General features: G+C 30.7%; 1 protein-coding gene and 2 long non-coding RNA genes across 12 annotated transcripts; all 3 read right to left on the reverse strand.

Moving 5' to 3' along the window:
• Positions 1-1,328: 1,328 nt before the first annotated feature.
• LOC123883262 lies at positions 1,329-2,131 on the reverse strand. Its single transcript, XR_006800144.1, has 2 exons — positions 1,993-2,131; positions 1,329-1,630 (listed from the first exon to the last, which is right to left on the reverse strand). It is a non-coding gene; the product is annotated as an uncharacterized LOC123883262 (long non-coding RNA).
• Positions 2,132-8,040: 5,909 nt separating this feature from the next.
• Positions 8,041-11,144, reverse strand: LOC123886915. The gene is made up of 6 exons (XM_045936188.1): positions 11,138-11,144; positions 9,907-10,255; positions 9,572-9,717; positions 9,448-9,477; positions 8,997-9,111; positions 8,041-8,422 (listed from the first exon to the last, which is right to left on the reverse strand). Exons 1-6 carry the CDS (start codon positions 11,142-11,144, stop codon positions 8,368-8,370), a joined length of 702 nt encoding a protein of 233 aa, XP_045792144.1. The 3' UTR covers positions 8,041-8,367.
• Positions 11,145-12,165: 1,021 nt separating this feature from the next.
• LOC123883263 lies at positions 12,166-15,336 on the reverse strand. 10 transcript variants are annotated; one of them, XR_006800148.1, is made up of 5 exons: positions 14,625-15,320; positions 13,990-14,181; positions 13,513-13,625; positions 13,035-13,255; positions 12,166-12,498 (listed from the first exon to the last, which is right to left on the reverse strand). It is a non-coding gene; the product is annotated as an uncharacterized LOC123883263 (long non-coding RNA). The 10 variants fall into 10 exon arrangements; XR_006800149.1 differs by having other exon boundaries at positions 14,681-15,319; XR_006800151.1 differs by having other exon boundaries at positions 14,080-14,181; positions 14,625-15,304.
• Positions 15,337-15,803: the final 467 nt, after the last annotated feature.

Below are 15,803 nucleotides of genomic sequence, written 5' to 3' on the forward strand. Positions count from 1 at the left end.
TAATGCAGGATCTTGCATTTAACTTCATTTCACGATTTTTGATCTCTATTGTTTTGTTTTGTCGAGTTTTGAAAGTAAACAGATTCCATTATTTAAACCTTGAAACAGTTTTAAATTATTTTTGTTGCTCTAATTTATACTTGCAATTTTTTTATTCACTTATTTAGGCTTTCTCATTTGTAGTTTCAAGTTTAAGATAAATGTTGCAATTGTTATTTTACCATGAAAACACCGATTAATCTAACAAATAGTGAAACTAACTCATAATCTACTATTAATCTAAAGATAAATAAGCCACAGGGATAAATTTCTTTTAGATCATCAACATAATCCTTTTTCAACATAATCTTTATTCTTTAGATCTAACTTACCATTTCATAGCTAACAACTGATTATTTTCTCTTAAAAATAAGCCCCAGGTCTACTTTTCTTTTAGAATGCTCGAAGGGTGTTTTGAATAAGCTACAACTTTAACAAACTATTGTGTGGATTATCTAAAACTCGCGAAATAATATTTGCTTTTTGGAAGGAACATTTTCTACTGAGTGTCTCATTGATAAGGTGAAATTTTATCTTGAAAATTGTTTCTAGGTAAAAACCTTGGTACCTGATGTTCTTATATGAGTGAGTATGCAACCAATATTTTGATGGAATCGGTATAGTTTAGCAGGGGTGTGGAGCGGGGTCTCTTGAGATCAGTAGATTTTATAAATGGGTTTGTTTTCTCTTGCTAAGAAGCTTAGAACTAATCTCTTTAGGTTCCTCTTGTCTATATAGACTAGAGACTAGAGATACCCCTTCTCAATTGTAATTAATTAGAGCATTTTTTTTTGAATGGTAAATAATATTATATTATATATAGAAATGTAAAAAAAAAATCAAAATACAGAGGGATACTAAAAATATATTCCGCCAACACCTAACAACATTTTAATATTTTTGTCAAAAAAAAAAAAACATTTTGATATTCAATAATTCTATAATATTTCTTTTATCTCAATATGGTATCAACCCTTTATCTTTAATTTTTCTTTCTCTTCATCGAAAATATACAATCATTCAAAACCAAATCCCAGACTTTCTTCATTGCAAACTCTAGAGTTTTTCTTCATCGCAAATTTGTGTCTTCTCCATCGTAATCACCAAAACTATTGAACCAAGAATCGAGAGAAGATGTACGTACGGCAAAGATGGTGTCAAAGAAGAGATGTCATTGGTGTTTGAAAAAACGAACAGAGAAGAAGAAGAAGAAGAAGAAGAAGAAGAAGAAGAAGAAGAAGAAGAAGAAGAAGAAGAAGAAGAAGAAGAAGAAGAAGAAGAAGAAGAAGAAGAAGAAGATGAGAGAATTGTTTAGGAATGCAAAGTTCAAATTTATTACATTTAATTAATTTTTATCCAAGGGTTATCATTGAATCCTCTCATCTCTTATTATAATAAGTCCTCTGGCCCTATCAATCGCATTTATTGTAACAATAGCATTTTCCATTTTTGCATCCACCACCCAATAAAAGTTTATTTGCTGCTTTGCACATATGGTAACAAGAAACATTGTGATATTCATCAATGCATGCATCTGTATATAGAATTGTTCTTATCGCACATGCCGCCTCAATCTGCACCACTGCTTCTTCTGCAATTTTCAAATGAAACAAAATATATATTTTTTAATTTAACCGGTATATTTAAACTTTGTAATAAAATTCTTATCTATATTTTATTGCTACACACATTATTGAATAGGAAATTATTTTTAAAATCTGGTGATTTATGATTCATTGACGGTATAAGTTATAAATCTTTATATTCACATTCTATAAAAATCAAACTCTAAATTTAAAGATATCTTGAATGTTTATTTTCAACCTAAACTTAATTACATTTTCCATTAAAAAATAAATAAATAAATAAATAAAGTAAACAAACTTATGTATTAAAATTACTTTAATTAAGAGAAAAATGAAAATAGAGATATTAATTAAAATATAAACTTACGTGTAGCTAAGACAACAATGAGAAAAAAGTACATGCTAAAAAGCATTTTTCTCTTCATTATTTGTGACTTTTATTTTGTCTCCTAAGCATGTATAAGTGTTTTTTTTTTGTTTTTTTTTACAAAAGCATATGTATAATTGGTTATAGAGCCATTGAAGTTAAACTTGAAATAATAACCATTAATCAATTTGAAAAGTCACCAATTTGAAATAAAATATTAAGTTTAACGTCAACAATTATGTGACCCCTTAACCATTGTTTTGGATATATACAATAGTCAATATCACTCCGCAATTAACCCACTTGAGTTGGTGCATTGGTATTGACTTTGGACTTGGGAGTGTGCTCCTCTTGAGGTATGAAGTTCGATTCTCTCTGGCGCTAATTTAGGTGGGCTAATTTAGCTTCTTAAAAAAAAATACCACTCTGCAATTCAAGTTGGTTGTGACTTTTGAGAAGCCACAATTTGTAGTTTGAAATGGAAGCAAGTTTGCAATCATCCTAACACAATTTTAAAATGCCACTTGTTTTTCTATCGTAGCGCTATTAAATTTCTCCATACGAGTGTACTATAATTATTAATGTTTTTAGCTCATATGTTACACATGGTACATCTAATATGAACTTAAAAAAAATAAAAAAAATTGTTGGTGGATCTTTACAAATTTTAGTAAGATAGTGAAACTAACTCATAATCTTTGTGTTACTCTTTAAGGGATACTTAGATCTTCTTGTGGTGGTGTGTTACAAGTGTTAACTTTTGGTGTGCCTTCATGTAGTGTTTGTTTTTCCGTGGTTGTTATTAGGTGTTAGTGGGGTGTACTTTTGGTACCTCATTGTTTTTTAAAGGCTTAATTAGTTTATTGGTCCAATAAAGACATTTTAAGTTTCTCAATATTGGTCTTTTAAAGATAAAATGGTCTGAATTGATCCTTATTAATATCATCGTTTGCAACATATTGGCCATTTCCATCTATTTTTTCTAAAAAACGTTAACTATTGACAGGTGGCATTGTGGTTGAATATGGTGAATCAACATATATTGTGGTACACCGTAGACTTTAATAATATTTTAACTTTTAACCATTTGATTTTTTGGACAAAAATAAAACAATTAAATCTTATTGATCTATTATATCTGATAATGAACCACTAACATTTAATATTTTTTCTGTTGTTCTTCATCTTCCTCCATTCTTTTTCATCTTTACATCTTTCAAGAAACCTAAATAAAATTTTTTAAAAACAAAACAAAAATCCAAGGTCCTAAGTTGTCCATCCATGAAAAAGCACCCAGGAGCATTGGAGAACCAATCATAAAATTCAATTGAATTTGCATCTTGAGTTTTGTATTTGAGTTTTGATTTTCTAAGATTTGCTTTATAGAATCGATTAACACATGATTTTCGTTCTTGGAATTTTCTGTAATTTTATTTCATCTCACTTTTTTTCTATTCAACCAAACCGATCATTAATTAAGTACGGAGCGTGACTTGGTTAGACATTTACGCATAGGAGACAATATCTAAGTTGAAGATTTTTATTTTTAATACACTTTCTATAATTAGTTCATTCATAGATGCACGCCGCCGGTCCTCTTTTTAAGGGTTTTCTTAAAAAAATAAAACTAATAATATTTTAGGGAATTTTTTTAATTTAACCATTTTTTAAAATATCCAACGATAAAATGTTATATTATGCTGCCATATCACTATTTCTTTAATTTTATTTAAATTTCAAGCAATGAGATGCATAATCCATATTTATCTCATGATTTATCTCATGATCTAATTCATGATTTATTTCATGAACATGAACTAGCAAACTTGAGCTAGCTTTATTTATATATTATATATTCCCTCATTTTCATATATAGTGGTAATTAAATTCAACAGATACATTGGCACACGTAATTGTTGCAGACACCACTGCTCCAACCTTGATCCTTGCAAGTAATGTTACAATTTTCGTTTAGAATCGGGCCATAGCATGGAGGACTGATCACAGGACCTGATGTAGAACAGTCATCCAATGCTGCATTTTCCATAGGAGTACTTTATTAATCACTACATATTAAATTTATAATATAATACTAATTAATTATATTTTTCAACAGAAATCTTTTATTAATGGAGAAAGAGAACATAGTACAAGTGATAGTGAACCAACCAAGGATCAATATAAAGCTTATAAAAAAAAAAATCAATAAAGTATAGAATATAGATAAATAAAGCTAGATGGTTTGGGAGATCACCTTTTCGTTTCTTGTGATCGGATCTCTCATGTTTAGTACCGTGTTTCTAGGTGGTTAGGGATCGAGTTTGTGTCCCCCAATAGTATTATGCAAGTTTTTGAGAGTTTATTTGACTTGGGTGTGGGGTGTCAGGCTCAGTTAGGTTTGATTCTAGTGTGCATGATGTTGTGTGGACTATTTTGACCTCTTTGGTGTTTTTGTTTCGTATCTTTTTTCTTATTTGTGTTAAGTACTTCTGATACTTATGATATGTACTCTGATCATAATTATTAGTGAGCCAGTGAAGTATTTTATGAAATTCACATTTTTTTAGTCCGCCACCTCATCCACAATAGAATTAGTAAAATTCATACTTTTTTTTGAAAAAGTAAATATTAGTGAGCTGGTGAAGTATTTTATGAGTCATGCTAGTTAGTGTCCCTAAGATATTAGTTATGGGTTATGCTAACCTTTTTTAAAATTCAGACATTTTTATATTTTTAAAAGCATAATTATATAAATTTTTAAATTATTTTGCTAGGGTACTAGCTAGCATTTTTTATATTTTTATTTATTCTGTAGGAAAAAAATATTTTCTTATTAATAAGTATATAAAATTTATAACACCATTGCTCTAACACTTAAATTTTTTTAATATATGTATTTAATCTGTTATCAATTTTTTTTTGTGTATGTGAAAGTTATTTAACATTTTAAAAATTAAAAGGTAATTAAACATAAAAACATACAATTATATCTCAAAATATTATAGCAAAAAAAGGAGAGGATGACACTACCATATATAGACTTACCAGCTGCAGAGACAACAAAGAGGAAGAAGAACAACCAAAGAACTGTTTTCCTTTCCATTATGATATTTTCTTCTTCTTTGTTTCCTTAGAATATAATGAATATGTGATATCCTAATACCATGATGTTGTTATTTATAGAACCTTAATTTGAACTTGGAAGATCACTACTACTATTCCATTGCAACCACTGTGGCAAAAATTAAAATCAAACACTTAGTTTATTTTTTGTTCTACAGTGACATAAATTGATTTTAAATGAATTAATTTTGTAAACTTTGATTTCAATTAAAAATAAGTTGAATGTATAATAGTTTATATTGGAATACATTTACATGAAACTCTAGTGTAAAAAGTTGTTACCCTTCAATAATAGCTCATTTTTGGATCAATGCAATTATCATATTATGCTTTTAAAAAAAATCTATCAAAGTTTAATGAATGTTCACTATTTTAAAAAAACTTTGTTCACAACCTAAATACATATAGATTATCTCAGCTAACGGTCATGTAAGAATTTTTGTAACGGCTACATAACGGAAGCATACAATACAATGTCCTGTCACTCACTAAATGATCACATGACAATTTTGTTACGAATGATCATTAAAAGAGTGATAATGTAATCTGTTACAAAGTTAAGAGATCAATTTAAAACTGAAAAGAAATTAAAAAGAGCATCATAAGACAGTGGCATTATTAATAAAAGAGCAATGTTATTCATCCCAATAGAATTTTCTTAGGTAAATCATAGTAACTAGTAGACATCGGAGTGACACCGCTAATCCTATCCTATGCCTCTTCAGAATATGTCCTCAAATTTTTTTTATGAAATGTAGATAAGATAACCAACCATTTTTTAGCAAGATACATATAAGATAAGGTTGAGATAAGGTTAGTAAAACAAAATAGCTTTATATCCCAATGTTCATACCACCTATAATATTTTAATTTGCCACATTACAGTCTAATAATCTCCTTTTGTTAGACATAACCATGCTGCTAGACGTAATATATTTATAACTAATTTGTTTATTTTTACAAATGTCTAACTAGTTTCATAATTTGGTCCAATTGTATAATAATGATTTAAAAGAAGTACTATTAATAAGTTATGGGGAACAACCAACATCTGAAATAATAGATATTATGAAACTATTTGGCAAAAGTTGTCATAATTAAATGAATTTAATTTGTCTTCAAATAATAGTTAAGGAATTAAAAAGGGAAAGAAAAGAAAAAAATTGCATTGAAAAAACAAAAATTTAAAGTTTTAAGATGTAGACTTCACAAGTTTCAAGATAATAATACTATCTTTAGTTACCTTAACCAGTGCCCCGGGGGCACCGGTTAGCATTTTCCTTATTTTAAATTTCAATTTTTGTATGACCAAGAAAAGTAAAAATAACTAAGAGCTCAAATGGTAGAGTATTTTCAAAATTGATCTTGAAACTTGATGCCAGCTCAAATCATCGAAGAATGGCTTTAATTTATCGACCAAATATTTGCCACTGTGGCTTCCCTCAAGAAGAGGGTATTGTTCGTATACTCAGTGATCGACGAATCCAGGATGTTGAGTCAGGGGTGCAAACTTTTTAATTTCATTAATAAATTTTATAATATATAGAAAGAAGATACTGAGTTTTTATGCGGTAATTTTTTCTTTCTTATTTTGCCGTTTATTTAAAATACTAAATTTTTAATTTTATCATTTTTTAGTTAAATAACTGAATTTACATAAAATATTATAACTTTAATTTTTTTGTTAAATAGTTTAGTGACTAAATTTACACTTTAGCTGTGAAAAAGTGGAAAATTCAGAATTCAAACACCAACTTCAACAATAATATCTTTAGGTGACTAAATTTTTTCTTTGTTAGTTTTTTTTTCTCCTTGTTAGGATTGAATTTTGGACCTCCAACTCCTTAATTATTAACTCAATTAGTTGAACTACCCATCTCACCCAATTTTTCGGATATTGTCGTATTTTGCTTTGTTGCCTGTCTATCTCATCTCATTTTTCTTGTGTGTTTTGTACTTCTTGTACTCCTCTTTCTTTCTGTAATTCTTGGTAACATTGTTAATTTTCTTATTCTTCTATATATTTGCCATTCATTTTATTTTTTTTATCTCAACAACATAGGAAAGAGCATTAATTCATAAGAACATCGATTATTTCTTTTATTTAAATTGCAAACACCGAGATACATAATCCATGCTAATTAATTTTCTTCTCAACAACATATAGGAAAGAGCATTAATTCATGATTTATTATATTTCTCTATCTATCTATATAGTGGTAAATTCAGCAGAAGAAACACATGCAATGTTGTGGAATACTGCAGACACCACCAAGGGGGTAACCTTCTTTATTGCAAGTCACACTACACAGTTGGTGATCAAGGCATGGACCGTCGAACGTATTACTCCTTATATAACAATCATATTTTCCTGCATTTTCCATAAGAAAGACAATACCTTCTTAATCAATTTTATAACACTCATTAATAAAACTCGTAAACAAAATATTGGTGTGAATGAAATATTTTATTTATTCCATCGCAAACAAATGTTTATTTTTATTTGAATGGCAAATATATAATATTCACTACAACATTTTTGCTGTTAGACAACAATTCAAAAATGTAGCCTAAACCATGAAAATTGTTGTCTAAAGGTATAAGGAACAGTTTTTGACTGTTTTATAAGCGAGCGTTACCTAATAGCTATGGTTACAGTTTTTTCGCTTTTTGGGCACACTCTTTAAAACTGTCGCCTAAGCTATCAGGTAAAGGGAACAGTTTCGATGCAAACTTTAGGCAACAGTTTTTACGTGTTGCCATATTTATTTACAGTTTGTGCCTGTCGCCTAAAGATTCAGCAAAGGGTACGGTTTTCTAGTGACCCCATTAGATATAGGCAACCGTTTCTAATAAAGACAATAATTTTAAAAATATTTTGACAAAATTTAATATTCAAATAATATATTTGTAATAAAAGTGAGGCAAACACATGATCCTTTATTCAAATGTTTGTAGTTTTACATAAATGCATAGTGGATTACCTCCATTCTATGGATACTACAAAGTACCTCCTACTATAAAAACCTAAAATAATGGTTACTGCTCCCATGATAGACAATATTTACTCAATAATAAATACAACTAAAATTGGACATAATCCCTTTCTTTCAATGATCATTATCAATTTCAACCTTTCTTTGATCATAATCCCTTTTCACCCTAGATAATGTTTGTACTCCCCTCAACATGGTTGGCCTTGTACAGCTTCTCCATAGTCCATAATGTTGTTGTCTCTGCATTGCAACCTCATCAATAACCACAATGAACTCTCATAACCGCTTCCGCTAAATTGTTTTCATCAAACCTGACAAACAAGTATATAAAATTATATCACAAAGTGGAAAATACTATTATTGCATAATGTAATTGAATCTAAACCATCAAGTTAATACAACATTCACATAAATGAGAAGGAAAACATCAAGCTTGATAGCACTGAAGATACAATAATTCAGTTAAGAGGAAATAGAAGAAACAAATATAAGTAGAAATAGAAGTACCAAAATCCAATTCAATGTTATGTGCATAGACAAGAAACAAAACAACACTAATTGACTTTGGTCTACAATATATCGTCAAGAGGCTTCTATGTTTTAAATAGATTGTTTATAACCTAATTGCAAAACACACGACACCTTCCTCTATGAAAAACAACAGTAAAAACAATAGTGTCAAGTGTAAGATTCAAATAAGCTACTCCACTACACTTAAAAAGAACACTATTTTGTGGATAACTAATATATGCAATGAAAGTGGCCCTTCTTAGTCCCCATTGGGATAAATAATCAAAAGTAATAAAAGGCTTTAGATTCTTGAAAAACATATACGTAATAACAGTGTTAAAACTTCAAATAAAAAAATAAACATGAAATGCATACCGAACACTTGAAGGGTAGGCACAACCACTTATGAAGGCTTCAAAAGAACATGAAGAACTTGTTGTTGAAAAAAATGCATACCTAACACTTGAAGGGCAGGCACAACCACTTATGTCTGTTCATAAAAAACAAAATGAAATTAAGAAAGAACCAACAAGGAGTTAGCTACTATTATTTTCAAAGGAAAACAAGAAAAACAAAGAGAATTAGGAACCCACTTGGGGTTGGTCGAGTGGTGTTGGCTTGGGCCCTTGGAGTATGCTCCTCTCAAGGTCTCAGGTTCGATTCCCATTGGTGCCAATTTCGGTGGGCTAAGTCCATACAGAGCAAAAAAACTCTGGCTTTAAATGGGGCCCCCGCAAGTGGGCGGTGGGATTGGTCCCCTTGGATTAGTCGGTCCTAAGGCCGGATACCAAGTTTTCAAAAAAAAACAAAGAGAATTAGGATTTACTTTGGTCATATGGAGTAACAACAGTTGTTCCTGTTAAGATTCAAAAGCTTCACAATTAAAATTAACTTTGGCACCTGAACCACACCAAGTCCTAATCCTAAAATAACAAAAATAGCTTTGGTACCTGAACCACGCCAAAACCTAAAACTGAACTGAAGTGTGGCATCTTGCTCCAATTTTGATTCCTTTTTGTAGGTTTTGTTGCAACCCAATTCATTCTTCTGCAGAACATCTACTTTGGTCAAAACAACACCATTGCTCTTCAACCCGCTGCAAATAATCTGTTTGAATCCAATCAGGTGAACTAAAAGCTAGAGAACAATCAATAAACTTAACTATCTACCGACTAGAACTATAAAATGAGATTAGGTGGACAGATTTCAGTATAACTCACAAACCCTAGGTGCTATTCTTATTAAAAAAAGGGGAAATCGCGATTCAAGAAAAAGGGGAATTCACCTCTTATCTAAGAAGAAGAGCCCACGATGAGAAGAAGAACGAAAAATAGGAGAAACACGGCGCCGGTGGTTAGCAAAGAGCACTTGAACAGGGAATAACGCTGCCACCTGTGGAGAACGAAGAGATAGAGAGATCTGAAATCCGCCGTGCGGGGAGGACGAAGAGTGAATCAAAGAATAAACGAGCCAGCAGAAAGGAGAAGAACCCCATTTCGTTATCTCTCGCTGTTGTCCTAGTTGCGGGAGAAAACGTAGAAGAAGACCTTGTGAAAACAATTGGAATTGGAATGACAAAGGGTTTTCTACTTTACTTTTTGACGATAAAGGGTGTTTTTTATTGTTTATTTTATCTCAGTTTACCCTTTTTTATATTTCAATCTGATTACTTAGTTTCTATTTTTTTTGTTGCAATACTTAGTTTCTATTTTATATCTATAAAAATAAAAAATATAGATCAGTAATAAAAAATATATAAATATTTTTTTTGATATTATCATTATTCTCTCGGGAGAGAAACCAATTTGATTGACACAGTTGACTGTTGTGCACTATTCACATACGATGTTTTGACCTTATTTTTTTTTACTAATAAACAAAAATAAATATTAGCATATAAGATGTTTGATTCGTCTCGATGAGTATTTTCAAAATATCAAATTTTTATAATTTTTACTATTATACAATTAAAAATATTAATCGTCAAATTTATGCATTGGCATGCGTGAAACAGTCAACTGTGTCAATCAAATTGGGACAAGGGAGTAATAAAAATTCCTTCAAAAAAAAAAACAAATTAATAAAATTATACTGCCACATTTTTTTTTGTCAAGTTATGCAGCTAGATTTTATAAAATAAAAAATTCTACTGCTAGAAAATTCCTTATCGTTGAACTTTATAAGCAACCATTCCTAAATTGTAGCCTTTTGTTACAAATAATGTGACATTTGAAAAATGTTCCCAGAGATAGTTAAGGGAACGATTATGAACTATTCCCAAAATACTTTGAAGTTACATCTTAAAACCGTCCCCTATTTTGGTTCAGGGAACAGTTTTATAGTGTTACGGAAACATAATTGGCAACAGGCACAAACCGTTGCCTATGCTACTTTTAGGTTACAATTTACACATGTTGTATAAAAAAGTGTTGCTAGAGACAATAAATGTTGTAGTGATTTTTTTTTACACTGAATGGCAAATATATAATATATAAATATAAAAACGAAACCAGTACACTCCATGAAAATCTAACGATCTCAATACATTAAATTTATATCACCATTACTCTAACACTTACATTTTTTTTTTAAATATATATTTTATCAGTATTCAAGTAAAAAATCAATTACGCTAAATATAAAGGTAGCTTGCATACATTTTTTGGTTATGAAAAAAAAGTATATTGTTGTAATAAAAAATAAAGGTTTAATTAGTCTATTGGTCCCTTAAAGACATTTTAGGTTTCACAATGGTCCCTTAAAGAAAAAAATGCTCAGATTGGTCCCTTAAAGAAAAAAAGGTCCAGATTGGTCCCTTAAAGACATATATGTTTGTCATATTGGTCCTTTCCGTTAAATTTTAACTCCAAATATAACAAAAAATTCCAATGGTTAAAATTTTAAAAATTAATAAGGTTTTCGGTAGAGCACTTACACTTAATGACATCCACAATCCAGTCAATTAAAACTAACGTTTTTTCTGAAAAATTGACAGAAAGGACCAATTGAGAAACGGATGTGTCTTTAAGGGACCAATCCGGACTTTTTTTTCTTTAAGGGACCATTGTGAAACACTACTACAATTTTGGGCTACAATTGCACTTTTTTTTGGCTTTAATAGCACTTTAAAGTGCTATAGAAGCTGGTGCTATTAAAAGTCTGTGCTTATCATAGCACTTTTAAAAGTGCTATTGTATGACCAATCTTTAATAGCGCTTTACACTAAAGCGCTATAGTATACCTGTTCACAATGCTTTTACACAACATGCTTTAATAGCGGTTTTTACAAAAGTGCTATCATATGTTTCAGTTTCGATAGCACTTGTGCTCAAAAGTGCTATTGTTTGCCCTATCTTTAACAGCGCTTCATTACAAAAGCGCTATTGTATGTCTCTTTTTTTCTTTCTTTTCAACCTGCAATTTAATTTATTTTCTTCTGCAAATCTGTTTCAATATTTTGTTATACAACCTGGAAGTATTGTATTTTTTCAATAAGTGGTGACTTGAAGCTTAATTTTGAAACTTAGAATATAATGGCAAATAATACAAAGGTCAAAAGGCCAAAAATATATTAAAGATAAAAAGGCACAAGGAAGGCCAATAAGTACAATCAAATTACATGAGGTTCCCTTCCTTCACAAAACAGATAAAGAAGCAAGATAATTCTATGTCCAAGACAAAAGGAAACTTCCATGCTAGTAATACCAAAACTTGGTTTACTACAACATTGACAATAAGCTCTCAAACCATTTCCAACTAATTAACCTAAGCGACATACTATGTTCATAACACTAATTAAAACAAGACAAACTAGTATTAACCTAAGCAATCCTCTGCCATTTTCCAAGCCAACATCTCTCATGTTTTCAAAAAGACCCTGAAAAATTAAAAAGAAGAGAATGAAAAAGTTTAGCAGTAGCTTCTGAATATTAATATACGTGATAGAGAAGCTTTTTGACGCATTGTTTTGAAACCACCAACAATTTGAAACTATGATACAAACAATTGCAAAAGCAATACCAACCAATAACATGAAAATACCAAAGGCTCATGCCAAAATTAAATAACCAACTATTAGATAAGTCATGAATGTATTTCCAATTTTAACATGTTGCACAACGAAGTCCATTCCTCAATCTAACATGGCATACATTACTAAAATAAATAGAATTATTAATTTATATAAATAGAACACCACCACCTTTGACAAATATCAAACAAATAGTAGTGGAAGAAAGAGACTCCCCACTATGTCAAACTGAGGCCGTGGGAATAGGGGACATGCGACGATTTATAATTGTTGCCATATCTTGCAACAACCAAAATGGTATATGAACCGGGGTTGGTTTACGAGGTAAAAACCTCATCTTAGAAAATAGTGGTTAGGTAGATCGAAAGCATCTATGTGCTTACTCTATTAGAGGCATCCGTGCTTGGGTAGGTGACTGTGCTGGGGCAGTTCTTTGGTCTTGTTGTTCTGCTTCTGGTTTGCCTGTGAGGTTGTGTGTGTGATGCTTCCGCCTCTGTTTCAATGGCTGCTATGGCCTGCTTGTTTTGTTTCCTTTGTACCTTGATAGTATTCCACCGCAGCTCTTGTTTTCTTGGCTCACTATTTTTCTTCTAATAAAATTTTTCTGCATTCAAAAAAATGGTTAAATGAACACAACATGACTCAAGGATTTAACTTCTACCATGGAAAAAACATAAGAAAAAAATAATAGACCAAACCATGAAGCAAAATCAATACATGTATTAAAACTAGAAAACCATACACAACATCTCCAATAAAAATTAATACAAAGAATCAAGGACTTGAACATCGAATGCAAATCAATACTTAACAAATAAATCAGTTAAGTAGCACTAAAAAATAAGATGTAGAAAAACTCACATGATGTTAACCCATTGTTTGGCACGCTTATAATCATTCATATCAGCATTCAGCAAGCTGATTATTAGGGATTGCAACCATGAATTCAATTCCACTACCACCACACATATCACCTAAATGAAAGTAAATAAACATCTTATGAACCAAACTATGTAAGCAACAGGAGCTGTTTGATAATCATCTTGTCTTATAAACAATAAGGCAATGAATTAGCATATACAATAAGTCAAGAACAATAATAAAAAAAACAAGAGACTCAACTCAAAATTGGTTCATGAAGAAGTTAGGAACAATAGAAACCCAAAAATCAAACTTATAAAAACACAAAAACATGGGTCAAATTCAATTCTATCCCAATAAAATTCACACTAAGATAATGCTTCAGATCATGTTCTAAATCCACTACCAAAGAATAAACAACTTAGTCTTAAAAATCAATTAAGAGAAAAATTATGATAAGCAATGGTTAGATGATACCTCTCAATCATCTTTAATTTCTCATCAACTACCTTCATTTTGTCATTCCTGATCTAGGTTGAGATCAAGAAGGGAGTCAAGGGACCATACCTCAATTAATCTGACTCTGGCATGACAAAAACCACAACATCTAGATTGCAATTTCTTCACTTTCATCTAGATTGTAAAACCATATATAATTGACTTCTTGAGCTGAAATGGAAATAGCTTGTATAAGAATGATTTACATGGTCATTATGTATGTGTCTTTCACAAGTCATTCAAAATAGTAGAACAGATTAGCATACTAAACTTCTAATACTATGCAGGACAAGTAATCTGGTACTTTAGGAAAATAGAGATAGGACACTCAACACTTAATGTATATTTATAGCACATAGTGATACTATCATCAGTCTATCAATAAACACACTAAAACCACATATATTCAAAAGTTTCCCTGAGGTTACACCTGATGCAACAATAGCAAGTAAATAAACTACTAATAAATAAAACATCCAATTCAGGTATGGAAAACAATCAAGTAAATTATTAAAAAAAAAAAAAAAACTATAGCAATCAAATGGAAATTTGCAGAGGAAGATAATAAAGCATATATTCAACTACTAGTGAATCTTTGCATCAAAATTTAGAACCTGCAAGTACTTGTGAATCAAAATTTAGAACCTGCAAGTGAATCAAAATTTAGAACCTGCAAGTACTTGCATCAAATAAAGCATCCCATGGGAACCATATATTCAACTACTAGTGAATCTTGCATCAAATTTAGAACCTGCAAGTCCTTGTGAATATAGAAGGAGAGAAAGACTATGTGAATATAGAAGGTTAATCATATCATGTAGCTTTGCCTTCGATTCAGTATAAATATGGAAGCCGCGTTTGAATTTCTCCCAAAAATTGAGAGATCGAGAGATTTGGGGGAATTTGAGGGATTTCAGAGAATTGGGATTTTACAGATCAGGGCTTTCAGAAAATGTTATAGGGGTTTTCCAGAGGGAGAGTGAGAGTGAAAATTTTGTACCTCACTTGATGAATTTTAAGGATTTGAGGAAGAAATAGCGAGTGATTGAGGTGTAAACAAAGAGTATGATTTAGGGTTCGACGGTGAGGTGTTGGGTCGAAACGAAGGATTTAGGTAAAGTAAAACGAGAACAATGGAGATGGTATGTAGAACAATGGAACTGTGAACAAAGTAGAAGCTTAACAATTGAGATGGTATGCAGAACGATGGAGATCGAGAAGAGTAGAAACTAAACGAGGAAGATGAATAGAAACTGAAGTGTATTTTTATTTGTTTTCATTTTGATTTAATTTATTTTTTATTAATCAGCAACCAAGGGTCAATGGTTCGAAACCCAGCCACAACCAATTTTTTTTATTAACTTTTTTCTATTATAGCGCTTCCGCTTAAAGTGCTATTATAGCATCCCAGTGTCTCTGATATTAATAGCGCTTTTGGAAAAAGTGCTATTATAACATCGTTCGTTTGAGGCTTTAATAGCGCTTTTACTCAAAGTGCTATTATAGGGGCCTCCGTATTGAGGTTTTATAGCGCTTTTCAAAAAGTGCTATTAAAAATGCGCTATTAAAACTACTTTTTGTAGTAGTGAAACCTAAAATGTCTTTAAGGGACCAAAAGACTAATTAAGCCAAAAATAAATTATTACAATTTTGAAGGAAACATCCTAGATTATGGAAAAAAGAAGGAATTAATAAAGGGGAATTATTCTTTTAATTATGGTTAGCTAGAAGAATTATAGATAATCTCTTCTAAAAATTTCATTAATGCTTAGACTTACCTGCAGCAGAGACAA

Source organism: Trifolium pratense, linkage group LG5 (assembly GCF_020283565.1).
Source record: "Trifolium pratense cultivar HEN17-A07 linkage group LG5, ARS_RC_1.1, whole genome shotgun sequence".
Taxonomy (NCBI): Eukaryota; Viridiplantae; Streptophyta; class Magnoliopsida; order Fabales; family Fabaceae; genus Trifolium; species Trifolium pratense.

Bases quoted from the DNA above. Each gene is read 5' to 3' on its own strand.
- LOC123886915 (XM_045936188.1), bottom strand. The intron at 9,478-9,571 runs GTACCAAAGCTA...GAATCTTAACAG, and splicing joins TAGGTTTTGGCGTGGTTCAG to GAACAACTGTTGTTACTCCA. The intron at 9,112-9,447 runs GTAAATCCTAAT...TTTTATGAACAG, and splicing joins TGTTACTCCATATGACCAAA to ACATAAGTGGTTGTGCCTGC.